This window comes from Malaya genurostris, chromosome 2, assembly GCF_030247185.1.
Source record: "Malaya genurostris strain Urasoe2022 chromosome 2, Malgen_1.1, whole genome shotgun sequence".
Lineage (NCBI taxonomy): Eukaryota > Metazoa > Arthropoda > Insecta > Diptera > Culicidae > Malaya > Malaya genurostris.
The window spans coordinates 103,896,728-103,917,451 of NC_080571.1; the positions used below are offsets into that span (position 1 = coordinate 103,896,728).

The 20,724-nt window shown below is 35.7% G+C and overlaps 1 protein-coding gene across 5 annotated transcripts in view; it reads right to left on the reverse strand.

The window, feature by feature from the left end:
• Positions 1 to 8,967: 8,967 nt before the first annotated feature.
• Positions 8,968 to 20,724, reverse strand: part of LOC131433021 (fizzy-related protein homolog) — a 50,767-nt gene continuing 39,010 nt past the window's right edge. For all 5 annotated transcript variants that reach the window (XM_058599747.1, XM_058599746.1, XM_058599743.1 and 2 more), the window contains exons 4-6: positions 18,108 to 18,341; positions 17,901 to 18,035; positions 8,968 to 17,232 (exon numbers count right to left, since the gene is read on the reverse strand). In XM_058599747.1, coding sequence (XP_058455730.1) covers positions 16,540 to 17,232; positions 17,901 to 18,035; positions 18,108 to 18,341 — 1,062 coding nt within the window. In that variant the 3' untranslated portion in view covers positions 8,968 to 16,539. The remainder of the gene's footprint in view (positions 17,233 to 17,900; positions 18,036 to 18,107; positions 18,342 to 20,724) is intronic.

Sequence of the window (20,724 nt, forward strand, 5' to 3'; positions counted from 1 at the left end):
TCTATAACATTTCCAAGAATTTTTCTTTTTTTATCCTTTTCAGAATATATAGGGGAGGTTGGCAGCCTTAGGCCATTTTTCCCTTTTCATTTAATTTTTTACCTTCATTGTGATTTTTTTGTAAACAGATTGTTTTGTAATTTCTACATTAAAATTGAACTTGAAAATTTGTTGACATTTGGCCCAAGGCACCCTCCATGGCGAATGCCTTGGGTCACACAACTACACTGAGGTCTCTTTTTACACTGGGAAGACGTACCGCGTAACTTCGGAAATCCGCGTAAAAACCGCAAAACTAAAGAAATGTTGATGCCAATTTTTTTGCATGAAAAGTTCAGATCCGGTGTAATCTTAAACAAAATTATTTAAAAAGTCGACTTTGGGACTTCAACAAATTTTGAGATTTCCGAAATCGATTTTTTTTCAATGCCAAATGTCTTGGAAATGCATGCAACGTCAAGATCTAGTGCAATCTCGAAACAAAATTTTGACAAAAATCGATTTTGGGACTTTGGAACCGCGTAATTTTAGAAATTTGCATAGAAAAAAACCACATAACTAATATTTTTTCTTAATGCCAAATGTTTTAGAAATGCATGAAACATCGAGATCTGGTGTAATCTGAATATTTTTTGGAAAAAAACAGTGTCAGAGAGTTGACATAAAAAAAATTCGGGATAACACCAGATCATGACGTTTCATGCATTTTTAAGACAAAATTTTGGATAACTGAAAATTCACCTAAATGAAACCGCGTTTAAATTTTCCAACTACTGAAAATTTCTTCCTACACGAAGTAGGGATTTTTTTTTAATTTTTTTTTTAGCTCTCGTTTTCCCTTGTGGAAAACGAGCTCCTTCCAAACGAAGGGATTTCTTTCTTCTCGTCAAAAGAAACACGAGTTGTTTCCTAACTAAAAACAGACTACTTTATTATTTCCATCTTACATCTATATGTACACTTTTCTTATTCTATTACTACACTTCAAACCTCAAAAGGGACAGACAAATATGCTAATTTTACCTGCTGATTTACCTTTATCTTTGCGCGTCTCAATAGACCAATTGATATGGGTTTTCCCATTCAGAGGAGATGCAAAAGAAATAATATATTTATTTCCTGTCTATACTGTGCGCCGATTTTGTCTAGACGCTACATCCTAACAAAACATTATACAAATTTTATAACTCAGCCTATTATTCTAGGATCGGCCTGATTTTACGATTCTACTTACGGCCGTCTCGTCAGAAGAAATCTTCCATAAATATTAAAATTAATTCGAGCGTCCGCGACATTCCGGGGCCCGTAAATCATCCGCGTGGTGATTTACCGATTTAACTCAATTGTTACATGATTGATTCTTCATTTAGATTAGATCTCCTCATTTGTAGCATACTTATAAGTGACTGTGGCATTTCTAACATGTTTTGTTGATTATTACTATTGCTACTCTGTCTTCTATTTCTTCTAAAATATATGTAACAGAATATAATGATTAACGTAATTATGATTGTACTAGTCGCTCCTCCTAAAGCATATAAATCTTTTTCATATGGACGGTTTTCTGAAACCCTTTCATCTATGATATTTACTTCTTCATACGGATTTTTAGGTAACGTCATGTTACTTTTAACTAATTTCTTTTGATTAACTTCAATTTCGTAAGGTAACTGATCGATAGATTTAAAGAATGATTTAGTTCTATAGTTTACGCCTGTCATTTGTGCATACCAAACCTGCTTTTTTGCCAAAATTTTACAATCGGAAGTTAATTCCACCATAGCAACCTTGTACGGAGGATTTATAATCACATTATCACAATGAACAATTATGTTCCTTGGTTCGTTTGTTATATAAACAACCGTATTTTGATTGTTCATTGGTATTAGCTGAACATAAGTTTCATTTAGCTTTTTCGACAAACATTTTTCTTTTGTAACCTTATGAAGGATGGCAGCCGCAACGCAGTCAACTGTTTTTGTCAGTATAGGTTGATTTACCAGATAGTGGCTCTCGTTAAATTGAATCAAGTTTTCATTAATATAAAAGAACTCTTCCAAATGGTTGATAGCGATTATTGGATTATCTACTTCAATCACGCTTCCATTACTTGGAACTGGTATAACTTTGAATACTTCAAAGTTATCCTTATTTATTATTACATTCTCCATTAAAATATTTATGGAGTTATTGCTAAGTTTTACTCCGAATTTAATAGCAAGTGGGTCCCGCAGGATTGTATAACCCGCAGGTAGTTTTTTCTTAATACTGTTGTACACTTCCTCCAATTCGTTTTTATTCAAAGGATCTTGACGAATTGAACGATATTTTTGTATTATTCCTTCAGCTAACTGAGATGCTAACATCGTTGCTTCAAGAAGTTTCCTGGAGAATACTTCAACCTGCGTGATAGAATACCGTTCTTTTAAGGATATCATGCCTGTATTCAAATGGTATATTCTTTGATTCAGATCGTTGCCCATAACCTTTGCCTTTTCGTTTAGAATTTTCATCGTTTGAGAAATTTCATGAAGTTTCTGTTCCTCATGAATTCGCAACGATTTCAATTCTTCTTCCACATCGTCGCCCCCAAAAAGGAGATCTTTAAGGAATCCGAGTATTCCTCTGCTTCTTTTCTGACGCGCGATTGCTTGAATTTCAGGAATAGCGTTATCACATTGTCTTTCAATAGAAGCTGCTAGCTCCGAAAGTGTTTTGTCCTTAGTTTTATTTTGCGTAAATTCTAGTGCTTTCTTTAGATTCGCTTGAATATGATTTAACAGATCAATGTCTTCAATAGGATATATGTTGGATACAATATTTGTTCTCCATACTCCTCTTTTAACCATACAAGTTCCCATGTGATCAAATATTAATCCGCCGTCTGGTACTGGCTTTATATTTAAAGTATTTATTGCGTTTGCCAGAGATAATATTGTCATAGTAGCTAGAATAATCTTTTGTATTGTGCCAAACTGCTTTATTTTAGGTTTTGACTTTTTATCATAGTCGATATTTTTTGCCATATCTAGATTTGATATGCTTCCTACAAAATTTACCGTTGATGATCCTATTTTGCTACTATCTGTAGTTTTTTCGGGATCTTCGGATGAGGACGAATCCTCTTCTTTTCTTACGTCCAAAGCAGCTAACTTGACAGCAGGTCGATCATATTGTCCTTTGTTAGTTTTAACGGTTGCCGATCGAACTTGCCCGTCTTTGGCAATCATTGTTTTAATTATCCTTCCCTTAAGCCAAATTCCTTTTTTCTCTTCGTCGGCAAACACTACAATATCTCCTACTTCTAACGGTTTAGCTTTAGTTTGCCACTTACATCTTTTTCCCAACGTTGGAAGATATTCCTTGACCCATCGATCCCAATAATTTTTGCAGACCATTTGGGCTCTTACCCACTGTCTGCGAGTTACCTCTGCCTTTGATGCTTCATTAATAGAGCAAACGGCTTCTCCTGCACAACCTATTAAAAAGTGGTTAGGAGTGAGTACTTCATCGTCCTCGTATTCGAGTGGAATATGAGTTAGAGGTCGACTGTTTATTATAAACTCAGCCTCTGTTAATGCTGCTCTAAGAGTATGTTCTGGAATAGTGGGTTGAGCATTGTTTAATAAGCTTTTAACTTCCTTTACCATTCTTTCCCATGCACCACCGAAATGTGGTGAAACAGGAGGATTAAAATGCCATTTAATTCCATCATCTGATGTTCTTCTTAGCATTTTTCTAAATTCATTGTTAGCTCCAACGAAATTGGTTCCGTTGTCACTAAATAATTCTTGCACTCGTCCTCTTCGAAATTGTAAATTTCTCAGACAAATAATAAACGAGTCTGCACTCATATCTTGAGCCAACTCTGAATATACGGCTCTAGTTACCATGCACGTAAATAGACATCCCCAGCGCTTCTCAGAGCGTCTACCAATCGTTACATTATATGGACCAAAATAATCTGTTCCTGTAAATGTAAACGGTTTGCAATAAGGTGTTGTTCTGAAATCCGGCAAGGCAGCCATAATTGGTGGGAGCGGTTTCGCAGACATGTTATTGCAATACTGACAGTTTCTCCTGACTGTTTTAATTGCAACTCTCATATTTGTTATCCAGAATCTTTGGCGGACTGCCGCGATAACTGTCTCCGTCTTTTTATGATGATATTTCTCATGGTAAAAACGAAGTATCAGCGTGCTAATATGGTGTTTATAGGATAAAATAATTGGTTTCCTTGCCGATATCGGCAAACATGTCGCATTTTCTATTCGTCCTTTAGATACCATAATTCCATTATGAAGTCTTTCAGGATTTAGATTTCTGATTTCACTTTCTTTATGGACATTTTCACCACGCTCGAGAGTATCCATTTCTTTAGGATATGATTCCCATTGCGCCTTTTGAATAAGGATGTTCTCAGCATAATCTAGATTATCCTTGTTTATATATTTGCTAAATGATTTTTTACCTATTTTCATTCTTAAATAGTCAATATATTTAAAAATGATCGCAACCGATCGCCTTAGTGTCTTCCAATTTAAGCACCAGTTGGTGTGAATTGATCTAAAGGCATTAATACTTTTATCCCGTATAACATGTAACGGTTTTAGTTCTAAAGAAGTTTCCTTAAACTCCTTTTCTTTAGGCCAGTTTTCCTCTGGTTCGTATAAAAAGTTTGGTCCTTTGAACCAAATAGATTCACGGTTTATAGTTTTTGTGGCTTCATCTGCTGGGTTATCCTTACTATTAACCCATTCCCATTGGTTAATAAAAGACTTTTCTAGGATTTCCCCAATTCTAAGTGCAACAAATTGTTTATATTTACGATGTTCTGATCGGATCCATGCTAAAACTGTTTTTGAGTCAGACCAGAAAACTGTTCCCTTTATTGGAAGTCGTAACTCGTTTTCAACGGTTTTTGCTAATCGTGTTCCAAGTACCGCAGCTTGTAATTCGAGTCGGGGTATGGATAGCATTTTTGTAGGAGCAACTCTTACCTTTGCTGCTACTATGTTTATGTAAACAGTTCCTTCGCATATACTTCTCAAGTATATAACTGTTGCGAATGCATTTTCGGAGGCATCCACAAATACGTGTAGCTCCTGCTCAGTGGGATTCGGCAACTGACAGTAAGAACGCGGTATTCTTAATGATTTTACTTTTTCGAGTCTTGTTAACCAATTTTGCCAGTTTTCCTTGATTTTAACTGGAACTGGTTCGTCCCATCCTATTCCGGTTTTCCAAAGTTCTTGTATTAAAACTCGTGATTGGACGGTAATGTTTGACAGTAGACCTAAGGGGTCATAAACGCTCATACTTTGCGAAAGTAATTGACGTTTAGTAAATTCTTATTCTTTAGGAATTTTGACCTTGTATCTAAGATAGTCGGTATCGGTTTCCCAAAATACTCCTAACACTTTCTCATATGATTCTTCATCATTTCCGAGCAACTTTGTTTTATCGTCTGATCTATTTTCTTTCGGAATATTTTCCAGCAGCCTTTTCGAATTTGAAATAAAGCTGCGTATATTGAAATGCCCATGTCTATGGATTTCAATGACCTCATTTATCACCTTTGATGCTGCTTCAACACTCTCGAAGCTATCGAGATAGTCATCCACATAGTGATTCTTTTCTATTGCTCTGACAGCATCTGGTTTTGTCTCTTGAAAAATTCGTGCGTTTGTATTTTTTACAAATTGCGCACATGCTGGTGAGCAAGTAGCCCCAAATGTCATTACTTGCATAACGTATATATGGGGATCAGCTTCAAAGTCTGTTCTAAATAAAAACCTTTGAGCGTTTTGATCCTCTTTTCGTATTCTTACTTGGTGAAACATTTCTTGTATATCACCGGTTATAGCAAAAATACCTTCTCTAAACCTTATTAGTATTCCTAACAAGGAAGCAGTTGCATCAGGCCCGGACAATAATTTTGTGTTCAATGATTCTCCGTTTACCTTCGCAGCCGCGTCAAACACCAATCTAGGTTTTATTGGTAATTTATTTTGATTCACTACTGTAAAGTGAGGCAGATAAAAAATTTTTGGATTATACTCGCCTGCCTCTGACAGCGTAAGCTTTCGCGCATAACCTTTTTGTACATATTCTTCTATTTTGTTTATGTACCAATTTTTTAACTCAGAATTCTTGAGCATCTTTTTCTCTTGATACTGTAACCTTTTTAGGGCAGCATTAAAACTGTTTGGGAATTGGACATTGTCATCCTTCCAAAGTAAGCCAATTTCATAGCTTCCTTCTTTATATTTTATTGTGTCATTCATGATGGAGCTAGCTCTACTAGTTTCCTTTGACACTAATGTCTTCTTCGGCACCATCACTCCGAATGCTTCTGTGCTAAAGTATTCCTCCATCTTTCTGTTAATAGATTCTACTGTGATAATTTCTTTATTCATCATAACATGATTGTTACGATTTGGTTTACCCAGTACCCGTCCTGATAAAATCCAACCAAGCTTGCTCTTTTGTGCAACTGGCTCATTGAATTTACCGGTTTTAATTTCATCTGAAACTATTAGGTATGAATGTGGCAAACCTAATAGTAACGTCGGAGTAGCATTATTGTAAGCCTGCAAATCAATATCACTGATGTAAGGATATCTTTGTTTTAGTTCCTGAACCTTGAGCGACTGTGAAGGAAGACTTAATTCCGATACACTCCTGATATGTTTGAGGATGTATGGTTTCTTATCTTTCCCTGATATTTTCACAGATATTTCTACACTTTCCATTTCTTGTTGTAATTCCCCATTTGTCCACGAAAGGGTTAATGGGTTATTTCTCCCTTTAATTTTTAATTTTGTCCTTATATCGTCCCGAATTAGGCTTACCGATGATCCAGGATCAATAAAGGCGAAAGTGTGAACCTTATTATTCTTGTTTTCTAAAGTAACTGGAATAATTTGGTATAAAATTGAATCTTTTGCCTTCGTATGAAGATTAACTCGGTCCATATTCATGGCGTCATTATTCAAGTTCTTGTGTAGTAATGAATGATGTCTTTTTTGACATTCATTCGTGCCACATTTTTTGAACAATTTACATTCACTTGCTTTATGATTGTTATACGTACAACAAGCGTAACATAATCCGTGTTTGTTCACCAAGGTGTATCTCTGATGAATGTCCATCCCCTTAAATTTGGAACAATCAACTGTTCTATGTTTGTCTTTACATACAAAACATAGAACAGCTCTTTTAACCCGAGAAATTTCGCTATTATTTGTTTTCTTTTCATGAACGAGTATTCGTTTATTACGTATTGGCTTCTCACTTTTTTCAGAGAGTAGCATTGTCGCCAATCTTTCATGGGGTTTCAACCAATCGTTGAAATCTTTTAAATTAGGGATGAAAATATTATCATCACTTAAATCTTTTATATCAGCAATGTATTTCAACCATTGTTGATGTAGATTACTTGGCAACTTGGCCACTAAATCACGAATCAATCTTGGATCGTTCAAATATTCTTCGTGTTTTATTACAATCATATTATTAACCAATCGGTCAATAGACGTTATAAAGTCTATGACAGTTTGAGGTAATTCAAACTTCGGATTCCTTTGAGTAAGGACATCACTTAGTAGATTGGAATAGATAATTTCTGGACTTCCGAATCGCAGATTTAATTTTTTCATTATCAGCTCTGCATTGCCTTTGTCAATGAGCAAGGTACTCACTAATTTTAAGGCGTCTCCTTTCAAATATTTTTGGAGACGATTCAAATTTTCTAATTGAGAGAAACCACCTTCTTTTGTAGTTTCTTCGAATGTGGCTTTAAAACGAGGCCATACCTTGTATGAGCCATCGAAATACGGCAGCTCCATCAAGGATTGCCTTTTGAGAATACTCAAGACATTATTCTCTTGTGGTTCAATTTTGATTTCTTTAATTGAATCCACCAAATTTTTCATTGAATCCCTTTGGATTCTCAACATTTCTTCAAACCCTGAATGGGGAGAAGAGTCTCTTTTTTTTAAGCTAAGAATTTCTGATTCGATGGTTTTGCATTTAATACATAACCATCGTTCAGATTTTCCCGGTCTTCTAAGTAGTTTAGCACATGACAAATGAAACCAACGGTCACATTCGTCACATGCCACTAAATCTTCTTTATTGTCGGGTTCATTGCACAATCTGCAATGCCCGTTCTTATTGACTACAAATGGATGCGTCATTTTAGTAGAGCAGTTACCTTACGAAGGTTAATCTCTACTTTTTCAATATTATTACAAAAAGGAAAAACTGATATTTTTTTTTTCTTCTAGCTTTCGAATTGAGATTCGAACGAAACCTGGCTTCCTAGCTTAGATACTTTAATGTAAACACATACCTCTACTTAATTTATCACCCGCCGTTTTTGTCGGTCGAATATCTCCAGCCGTTTGCCGGTTGAATTCTCCAGCCGTATCTCGGTTGAATATCCTTCACCAGCCGTTTGCCGGTTGAATTTTATTCACTACCCGCTGCCGATCCTATTTTTCGCAGGCCGTTTGCTGGTTGAATTCACCAGCCGTTTGCCGGTTGAATATCCTTCACCAGCCGTTTGCCGGTTGAATATCCTTCACCAGCTGTTTGCGGGTTGAATTTTCTTTACTATCCGCTGCCGACCCTATTTTTCGCCAGCCGTTTGCTGGTTGAATTCACCAGCCGTTTGCCGGTTGAATATCCTTCACCAGCTGTTTGCTGGTTGAATTTCACTCTTGCAACTACGAACTTTCGCGTAAAGAGCACATCAAACTTGTCATCGCATTGGAAGTATACTTTCCAGGATTGCCGAATCACGTCGGGGTCACCATTTAAATTTTCCAACTACTGAAAATTTCTTCCTACACGAAGTAGGGATTTTTTTTTAATTTTTTTTTTAGCTCTCGTTTTCCCTTGTGGAAAACGAGCTCCTTCCAAACGAAGGGATTTCTTTCTTCTCGTCAAAAGAAACACGAGTTGTTTCCTAACTAAAAACAGACTACTTTATTATTTCCATCTTACATCTATATGTACACTTTTCTTATTCTATTACTACACTTCAAACCTCAAAAGGGACAGACAAATATGCTAATTTTACCTGCTGATTTACCTTTATCTTTGCGCGTCTCAATAGACCAATTGATATGGGTTTTCCCATTCAGAGGAGATGCAAAAGAAATAATATATTTATTTCCTGTCTATACTGTGCGCCGATTTTGTCTAGACGCTACATCCTAACAAAACATTATACAAATTTTATAACTCAGCCTATTATTCTAGGATCGGCCTGATTTTACGATTCTACTTACGGCCGTCTCGTCAGAAGAAATCTTCCATAAATATTAAAATTAATTCGAGCGTCCGCGACACCGCGTAACTACGGAATTTCGCCAAAAAACACTTAAAAAATTACGTAAAAAGACCTCAGTGTATAATATTTGAATTATTAATTGTTAAGAAATTTTTTTACTAGAAGTTATATCGTAAATCATGAGGTATAATATCACACAAGTAAAAATGAAATAAAAATATTTATTTGAAGAGAAATTGATTTCTCATTTGACGCAATACATTCACGTTTTTCTACTGATTTTCTAGGTGTTGAGACTTCTTGCGTTTTTTCCGAAACGGCACATTTCAGGGCGTTCTCTGTTCGCGAGAAGTGGCCCAAATTTACATTGTCGTCGCAAAACTTAGGTTATATTTATTAAATGATCAAGTATTTTTAATGAAGCTTGTACGGAGGTCTTAAAAATTACTCATTTTACATACAATGAAAAATTCAAATAAAATTCAATAGAACGGCGTCGACTGGGTGCTATCGCCTTCTGTGTTAGTAGCAGAATGAGAGGATGCGAATTGGTTTGTATGTAATAATTCATTTAAAACGCGAAAATTATTGAAATTTCTTCAAATAGGTCAAGTATTTCGAAGTCTATTGTTAAAGAGTATTTTAATCCTTAATGAAAATTTAAATTGTCAGCTCGTTTTTATGAAAATCATCTGCAGCATTCCTTGCCATTCATAAATTAGCATTTTGCATATCATCCTTATATAATTTGACACATAAAGAAAAATTAGGACGAAAGAATAATTCTTTGTGTATAAATAATAATTCTATTATTATTAGTGTTTTGTGCAAGAGTGTCTATAGAAAAAATATCCGGTGCGGCGAATGACCAGAAACGGTTAAAGTCGCAAATAAAATAGAACAAACAAAACAAAAAATATCCAGAAATGTGCAATATCATACTATGTTCCAAGGGTGTGATCGGCTGGCTCAGAAGGCTGAAGATTTGGATACGGTAAGAAATGAAACATTGAATGCAAACTCGAGAAATACAAAATTGAAGAATATAAATTAAATACGCGTCGTTTGCCAATTGCAAGGGATCGAAAGTCTTTCTGTAATGTTTGAATCCATTCGATGCAAACATTTCATTTAGGCGGGCTGGTCGATGGAACGGTGACCTCGGAACACGATTTGCTATGTATACGAAATGGGTCATCGGAATTCGATTGAGTCAACCACCCTTATTCTGAATAACGACGTATCGTTTTTTCGATCGTATTTCATTCGTATTCCTAATAACGCTAGCAAAATCAAAGGTAGCTAGGATTCGACCGAACCATATTCGATCGAAAAACCAATACGTCATTATTAAGAATAAGGGCGAACATCTCTCTGAGTCGGTGAGGTGGAATCACGTTAGGTGATTATCACTTTTGAAAATTTTGAATCATGTCAGATGATAATCACCAAGTTCTGTCACCACTGCTGAAGGGTCAACATAACTATCAAATGTTGGCATTACGTAAGGTGTTTGGCACCACTACATACTCTCATAGTAACACACTGACGAATGTACCTTAGGGAGCCAAACGAACCGTCAAATTCCCATACTATAGCATAGGAATTTGACAGTTCATTTGGTTCCCTAAGAAGTATTCGCCGGTCTGTTACTATGAGAGTCTGTAGTCACCACGAATCAATCACCTTCCTGTCAAAATGAAAGTGATAGAAATATAGTTTTCACTTTTAGTAGTGATTGGATTTTTGCCTTTCTCATATAGAAAGGTTTTGCAATCACTGTGCAAACCGACTGTTGAACCGAGGCCCGGAGAGCCGAGTGTCATATACCATTCGACTCAGTTAGTCGAGTACGCAAAATGTGTGTGTGTGTAACGTTTTTTTGCACTAAATTTTCTCGGAGATAGCTGAACCGATTTTCACAAACTTAGATTCAAATGAAAGGTATTATGGTCCCATACAAAATTCCTGAATATTATTTGGATCCGACTTCCAGTTCCGGAGTTATGGGGTGAAATGTGCAAAAAAATTAAAATATGTGTTCTAACTTTTCTCATTGATGGCGCGACCGATTTTCACAAACTTAGGTTCAAATTAAAGGTCCTGTGATCCCATACGTAATTCCTGAATTTAATCCGGATCCGACTTCTGGATTCGGAAATATAGGGTAAACTGCATTAAAAATTTTTACCATAACTGAAAGGTGTGAAAACCCATAGAAAGTTTTCTAAATCGACCTCAAATCTTCTCCAATTGATAGTTTTTATCAGTAGACGGTCAAACAAACTGATTTTGATTATTCTTTTAGGAATCGAAGAAATTATTTTGAAGAGTACCACAGTATTATATATGATAGTATGATTGATATGAGAAAGGCACCATTACACCACTAGGTGGATTAAAACAGGTTTTTGGCTTCACAAGTTATTGTCCGTTTAAATTGAATTTTAAGCCACTCATATAAAGATGACCTACTAAAATTCGTCGGAGAGGATAATTTTTTAATAAAATTGATACTGATATTGTGTCAGAATCAAATACCAAAATGAAAAACAACTTATTTTGCGTAATTTATAGATTTGATAGTATGAACGGTACATTTGTAGCATTTGTCAATCAAATCATTTATGTAGTAATTATTATTTGAAGGAATATCATTGCTAAAATTTTCAGTAGAATTGAATGGTGGTGACTTGGTGATCAGTCTCAGTTGTTTATCTAAACGAGTAGAAAAGATTAAACGTTAACCATAATCGATTCGAGTGTATATAACAGAATGAGTTAGATATGTTTCTCAATATTTTACATGAATAATTCAACGCCTCAATTTATTGTTATAAACTTTACTGGTGCACTTGTCACTTAAACATTTTAATAATTAGCTATGGTTGATTTCGTGCGCAGCTATACGTTTCATTTGTTATAGTACTTCAATTTTGGAGCTTCTTATTGTTATTTATTGGGTTGCGAACACTTGTGAGCATATAAACTTCGCTGGCATGTAACACGACACTATCGAGCCGTGTACTGATTTGTATATAAAGGGTTTGGCATGCGTAGTGATTATTCGGCTAAAGCACGTGGTGAAGTTAATTTCAAATGCTTCTCTGACGTTTCTAATATGCTTTACACGGATTAGCGTTCGTATTTTTTTTCAATATTTCTCCGAATAACTCAGAATATATGCCAATATGTTACATTAGTAATGAAGAAAAACAAAATGTTTACTTTCGAATGGGATAAATTATATTATTAATTTGAATTAAAAGTACTATTTACATGTTAAAACTATGGCTAATACAGTACGATGAGCCCCGAGGTATGGAAAATCATTCGATTTCCGCAGTCTTGTAGGGAGTACAATAGTTGAACGAAAATATAAAATATGGATTTTACTATTATACAAAAGCTTGCGTCAATGCTATGAATTACCTTTTAAGCCAGAAGTTTTTGGCACATATAATATATGTTGTTTTGTTGTTGACGAGAATAAACTTTGAGGGTTTTAGTAATATAATTCTTAATGAAGTTTTCGTCGTTGCATAGTCTCTGTTGCCAAATTTATTGTTCCAAGGTCGATTGGTGAAATCTTGGAAACCGAGTTGGACACGAGCCGAAGTTTTATGTGGAGTACCGCCGGTTCTGCGGATATCCAGCATCAACAATATTTATTTCAGTAGGCTTGAGCCATAACTTAGTCATAAAATTCAATCCTGCTCTAGGATTGAGTTCAGTTGCATTGATTTGCGTATGGCCGACAATTTTTTGCTAACATCTCGGACATGATTTTAACTTTAGGGTAAAAGTTGACATTTCGATAGTAGATCAAAATAGAATAGTTGAATTTGAATATTACACATTTCGAAATTTGACAGATGGAAAGTTTTATAAAGACAATATAAAAAACAAACTATAGAACTGTAACAAACAATCATATTAACGAGTAGGATTATATTTGACAGTGAAGAAGTTAAAATATGGTAACACTACTAGGGTCTAATCGGTAGCAAAGAAATAGTGTTACCAAGATATTCGGTTCTCTGATTTTACGAACACATCATAAGCAAAACATATGACGCCCCCAGTTGAATCCGCTGCGAGTTTCGATGTGGACTCGAATGAAGGTCCTGCATGTTCGTAAAAATAGATACTTACTGCATTTGCACTAGTTCGCATTTATTTAAGGCAAGACAAAGTGCACGATCAAAAACTTTGACAAAACGACTACAACATACTTTGCCAATGAAAAACTTTAGTTTCTGCATTATCTGGTTGTATTTTAAAATCTCTCTCTGGCGTAAGATTCCCAATAAGAGAAAGAAGTACTAAAAAAATAATACAATTCTTATTCTAACCGGTGAAAGAATGATTTTGCGGACAATAGAATGAATCAATTTTGTTCGGAAAAGTGTTCCTTCTGAATCAAACATGATGTCTTGAATCGGTATTTCCATGTCTTGAATTCACTCAAATTCGAACGAATGAAGTCGATGCCTTACATGGTTCGGCAATTGAACTGCTACATTACTATTCTACAGTCACTATTACGTTGCACGCGAAACTGTGTTGGGCGACATTGTGTCTTGGATAAAAAGATTTCGAACCGAAACATGTTACTATTGTAGTCTTGTTCTAAAATGGAAAACGGAATAAAGACAGCTCGTTTATAGTCAAACCATACCTGGAAATCGGAAGCAAAAAAACTATATGATGGGGAACGTGGAGCTACTGTGGTGACACCTGCCTTTGTGAAGATCATTCTTCAGGTCTTAAGAGAAATTTACGCCATTAGTGCCACTAAATTAGGGTAACAGAGGTATTTTGGCCACTTCATATATTTTTGCCCACCTAACAAACTTTATGGATTTAACCGATGTTAAGTAACCCATGTTGCATCAATTTGAAGCTAATCACATTAAATTACCTATTTGCGGAAGGGTTTTTCAAAGATATTACAAAATTTGGTGGGTATTTTTACAAATTGGGCCAAAATAAAATCAATCCTAAAGTGGGCCAAAATACCTCCGTTACCCTAACTCAACGAAGAAATCTCAATGTATCGTATCAAAGTCTCCTTTGCGTCCTGAGAAATAAACTCCTTCTCAAGCCAAGCAAGATAGAGAAGGTATCAAGTGAAATTGAATGAATTTGAAATTAAATATTTTTTTTTTACAATTTATCTGATTGTTTCAATGTAGCTCTTCAAATGCCGGACCTTGAATTTGATTTTAAACTTGAGTTTTATTCAGATTGGAAAAGTGTATTGCATTATGTACGTCAAATCTGAATTGCATCAGTTTTCTTTGATAGCAGAATCATCATAATTATAAATGCATTCCTAAACAAGTTGTCAAAAGTACAAAAATGATATCAAGCACCACCATTTGTCCACTTTCTCTTACCTCTATCACAATATTTATACGATGGTAAATAAAGAAAATTCGAAAATAAAATCAACACTTTTTAGTTATTCAAAGATAAGTTTTTGTATGCTTAGGATACTTAATCAGTTTTAGTTTTGTTTACATTTCGACTTCAGCTCGTAAATGCATAGCAGGTCAAATTCCATTGTTAGAGTTACTTAGCAATTCAATTCGAAACGTTTATAAAACAAAATCTAAGCTTTACTTGAACAATTGTTACACCGAGGTCAGTACATTAGTTTACTAAATTGTAATCAGTTTTCATTCCAAACATCGGTAAAACTAGTACGCCATGGTGAAACAATTCTAAAATTGTTGTTCAAGTGAAGTTTAAATGATAGTAAGAAGGCGAAATGTGAAGAAAACTATTCATTTTCATATTTTGTTGTGCAATATCAAACAATCGATTTTTGCGCCTGAACAATCGTTTTTATGGGGAGTGTTACTTCATTACTTCGAAACAAGGAATGTCCCGGACAACCGAAAATTTGATGATATGAACTGGGCTTTTCTTATTATGAGCAGCTCCCACCGGGCGAAACTATCACTGATGAATATAGACGACATTTGATGCGCTTCAACGGGGTAGAAAAAGTGGCCGCAATGTTAAGCTCGTCACAATAATTTAATTTTGCTTCATGATATTACATGACCCCACATTTCGAAAGTCGTTAAAGCTTATTCAGAAACGTTGAAATGGGATGTTCCCCACCCGCCATATACACTGGACATTGTTCGATTCGATTACGCATTGTTTGTCAGAGAAGCACTTCGAGAGCTACGTATTGACTAAAAATTGGATTGTATTCGAGCTTTACCTGGAAGATGGCAAAAAGTAGTGGATAACGGCTCACACAATACTTTGAATAAACGTACAGTAAGAATACTCTCATAATCGATCACGAAACTTTTCATAACAAAACGGTACGAATCAATTCAAATACCTGATGGCTATTCAGGATAAAATTTGATTTTGGTCGGTCAACAGTTCAAATAGTCCCAAACGACTGTCCATTTGGTTTTTATAGTTTAAAAAAATGCAATTTTTTGCCTTGCCGAAATTTTGACCTTCATTGTTTTCACCTGGCAAAAAATCATTCGTGGTTTCGAGAATGTGATTCCTGTTTAACGTTCGAAGCTGTTTTGACACAGAATTGATAATCTTGTGTATTTTTTGTTCGTTTGGTATACCTTTTTTTAATGTCGCCAAATATCTTTCAAGCTTATATTTTCTGTTGATTTTTATAATGAAAACTTCACTGATTTAATCCTCAAATTATTCTGTCATTTTTTTAGTATAGTACTTAAAATTTACCCTAAAAAAATATTATCATTTTGGACGAGAAAGTAAACAATTGGACTTTCTTGTTATTACTTTACTGATATCCTATTACACAATCGGTCTAAATTTATATTACCGAAGAACAAAAATACAAACAGTTTATTTTGATTTTATCGATACTGAAGATAGCAAACCAACTTTATCATCGCTCTATGACAATAATAGACTTATACACAAGACTGAATTATAAATACAAATCGTATTTGATTGAAAATCTAGATATTTATTTCAAACATTCAAAAATTTAGCGCACTCTTTATAAATCTTTTACTCTGAGTTCTCATTCTATTTCTTCTAAAAGAAAATAAAGTACTTACAAAAATATACACAAGTGCAAAAATAAGTTATTTGAAACGTTTAAATCTAAAGAAAGCCAAATGGAGCGAACCAAATATGAAGTGTACCTAAAATTTTGCCGCTGATCGGGTTTACCTATTTCAACAAAATCACAAACGAATTCCGACAGAGCGTGTCTACCGAATGTTGGTAAATAAATTTAGAACACTTTTGTTTTCCTTCTGGCTACGTGCTTTGCTAAACACATTCCAGAAGCGCAGCGTTTCATCTCCGGCCCCGGTGACAATTGCTTCACCATCGGGACTCAGAGCTAGATACAGGACCCGGTACGAATGCCCTGTCAGTTTAGCAACCTGCGTCAGTGAGGGATATTTCCACACGAGGATTTGGTTCTGCGAGTATCCATGGGTTGACACCAACTCCGATGAATGTTTCGACCAAGCAAGATTACAAACCTGAGATCCAGTGTCCACACACTGCATTGGCTGACCGGTGAGGGTATTCCAGAAGCGTATACAGCGATCAGCTGTACCGCCTCCGCTGGCCAGTAACCCATGATGATGCGGAGACCATGCGATCGCTTTCACCGCAGCCATATGTTCCGAGTATGACTGCACCGGATTGGATGAATGCTGATTCCAGACGTACAGTCTATTGTCGTTACCGCCACTGGCGAGATACTGATTGTCCGGAGACCATTTGAGTCCGCACACTTCCTGTCGGTGCCCAACGAGACGTCGCTCGGAAACCTGGGCAGGTGTACGCGTATCTCGCTGCATAATCAGGCGATCTCGAGACCCGCTCGAGAGGACATCACCATTCCAGGCAAGTGCTCCTACGCGAGCCGAATGACCTTGTAATTTATTAACCTACGAGTCGAATCGAAAATAAAAGAGAAATTTAGTAGGTCACACGCACTTTTTTGCGAATGCTAGTCTTGCGAAAATGTGCTATACGTTACAGGAGATGTGCAAAAACGACGCATGACGGAGCAGTACAATTTGTTTTTCTAAGCACGTTTCGCAATGATTGGGTGCGTTTGGAACTTTTTCGCGAACACTGAATGGTGTCATTTTCGCGGTGCGTAAATCGTTAAGTATGCTTTCTATTTACCTAGCCATTGACTTTCGTTTAAGATCAGACTGCATAGGATAGGAATAAATAAGCTCCATATTTAGGTTGGGTTGACATATAACTATTGTATGATTGATTTAATAAATGCACATTCTCCTCAAGTCACGTGTCCGTCATTTCTATATTCTCTCGGGTTGACGTTCCCATTATTAAAAAACAAATAAGTGTTAATTAAGTTGAAGGACTTCTGCTTCCAAACGTATTTGTTTTAAATAAAAGGATACTACTTGAGCAGGGTTATTTTAATCGACGGCAATACTCTCTCCATTCTGGATCATTTTGCTGGAAGGCATGCGCTCAAACGTTCACTTAAAAAGTGTGTTTTCTCTTAGTCAATAATCAATATTTGCACACTCTTCAAACGTATATTCGTATTGTCTCTTTTTTTTGCAGTAGCACATACCTGTTTACTTGCAGCCACGTCCCACACAGTGACGTATCCATGATGCGTACCTACCGCTAGCTGATGCCCTCGTTCACTCCATGAGACCGAAGTGACGGTATTTGCATCGGAACTCAAATCACATAACCGTGTCACCTACGAAAATAAATTTTTCCGTAGATTATTTCGAATTCCTAGTGCTGAGTAAATGCCGAAATAGTTGCTTACCTGACTGGTACAAGCGCTCCAAAGGTACACACAGCTACCGAGCCCCACTGCAAGTACATTCTGTGCGGACCAATCCACTAAGTTCAGGTAGAAGTCATCTTGTAGTTCCGGTGCATCTAACACTTTAAAAGGGATCTTGGAGATCTTGCGGGTGGCTTTCCGTGGCGACCGTAGTAGTTTTTGACTTTTTATGCTAACCGGCGACAGCGAGTATGGGCACTGTTCATTGTAATCCTGTGGTAGATCAATGAGAATATAATCGCAAAAATAGCTTCAATTTTGGTAAATACAGTTCAATGCCCCATTCGATGATAGAGAGGTACGCAAAATGCATTTTAATGATAACATGAATGATCGTTGCAGCGCAATAAAAATCACATCTGTTCAACTAAATTAGCACGCTCATTGATAGTACAATCAATCAGTTACCTTTCTCACGAAATAAATTTGTTTTATTTATTATTTTGAACTGAAATATCAACAACAAACACTGTGTGTAGTCTACTAATCGATTATGGCCATATGTTGTGTGCTGAAATACAAATCTGTTGTTGTTTTGTGTTGATTGACAAATAAGAGTTAGTTAGGATATAATTTTCAAAATTGATACCATTCAACTCTGATAAGACAACGTTACAGCGTAATAACGTGCCCCTATCAACCCACTTCATCGCCATCGTTCACAGGGAAGGATAAAAGATATCGAAGGGAGGACATGTTGCTGCTTGATCTACTTTACGGAACGACGACGACTCATCCGATTCCTGCAAAGGTGTAGCGAAGGTAACGATTTGGACGGAAACTCTGAATTTATGCTTCGGCTGAACGTTTACATATACGAACGAACATGAAGATTTGTTTAAGGAATTTAATTATAAACACACGATGCCGCTAACTACCGAAAATGAATAAAATATGATAGTTGAATCATAGCAACCATTCAGTAAATTAAGAAAATCCTATGGAAAACCAGTAATTTCCAAAAATAATAGAAATGACTATAGTAAATTACGAAAATTATTTATGTGTGATTTATATTCAAAGCAATTCCATGAGAAAACGGTATATGATATCTAAGTATGGTATGTAAAAATGTTTTTGTTTTCAGCAAAAAAAATCCCATGATGCCCTTTGTCTACCAACCACGTAAACCGTTAAATAGATTGACGTTTTTAAACATAAAACTTTATCATATTTACATATTTTTCATAAATACTATAAACTTTTCGTGATTACATATTCAAAAACGTAATTAATCCACCTGGCAGTGAGATGATACCTTTTTTATCAATCCGCATGTGTTTTTTGCATGGATATTCTTAGGTGTTTTAGTTCTCATGACATTATTTTAATTATCGTCGTTTTAAACGGCAAATTGAGATTTTAATCACTCATTACCCTGTAATGTCGAAACTGCAAATCGTGTCGAATTTCAATCCTAACGTGTGACAATCGATTGAAAATTCCATGGGCTGTCGAAGTAAGTTCCACTTTAGTGTTTTTCGTCATTATTTATGGTACTTTCAGAGCCGGTATTCAGGAACTAGCATAACCCAAAATGATTCGAATGGCCATAAATTAATACGCCAAACAATTTACATCTTCTATATCGGCATGAATTTTAAAAACTCATCATCTGTAATTCCAGAATCGGATAAAATTCACCAATTTTGTATGGGACCTTAAGTCCTTAAATTAAGTTTTTGTTTTTAAAGTTCGATTTGGCCTTTTTGAGAAAATGATTGAGCTTTGAGAAACGATTCGATACTGGAACCGGAATTCTAAAATCGGTGTAGCCGAAATTAGTTAAATTCACCTGAGTGTGTAGACATCTTTGAGAAATTGTAGTGCGAATTAAATTTTTGGGTACCTCTCGAATCGAAAACTGAATACCGCTTAAACTGAAATAAATTTATTTCGTAATCGACTATCCAAATCTTCGAACCCGATAAACCTGATTAATTTATGTGAAATGGACATTTTCATACTAATCACCCTGCATCTCTTAAACCAGAAGTCAGATCTGACTAAAAATTAAGATGTTTTAGAGGATTTTAAGACCTCTCATTTGAATCATAGAAGATTCTAAGATTTCCTTGTGAATCTTAGATCGGTTCAGCCATCTACGAGAAAAATGAATTGCATAACTTTAATTTCGTTTCACATATCATTCTGTGGTTCCGCAATCAGAAGTCGGATCCAAACGTAATTCAGAAACCTTGTTTGGGAGAATACTACTTTTCATATGAATCTGAGTTTGCAGAAAACGGTTTAGCCATCTCCGACAAAATTGAGTGAAATTATTTGCCACACACGCATTTGCTGATCTCGACGAACTGAGTCGTATGGTATATGGAAGTTATGTTCTTCCATTTATTGCTGTAAGTAGTTTAAATCAATATAATTATGGAATTACTTCCAACTCGAAAATGCTGATATCATCTGGTTTACATATGCCATATTCGAACGATTATGTTGCCAAAAACGTACCGTGCTAAAATCGGTCCGAGTCAAATTGTCATGAAAAAGGATGCTGTACACAGTCTTTTTGGGACTTAGAAACAATTGTATGTAACAGTATAAAAATCGTGTTTCACGTTGCTCCCAAGCATTGGTT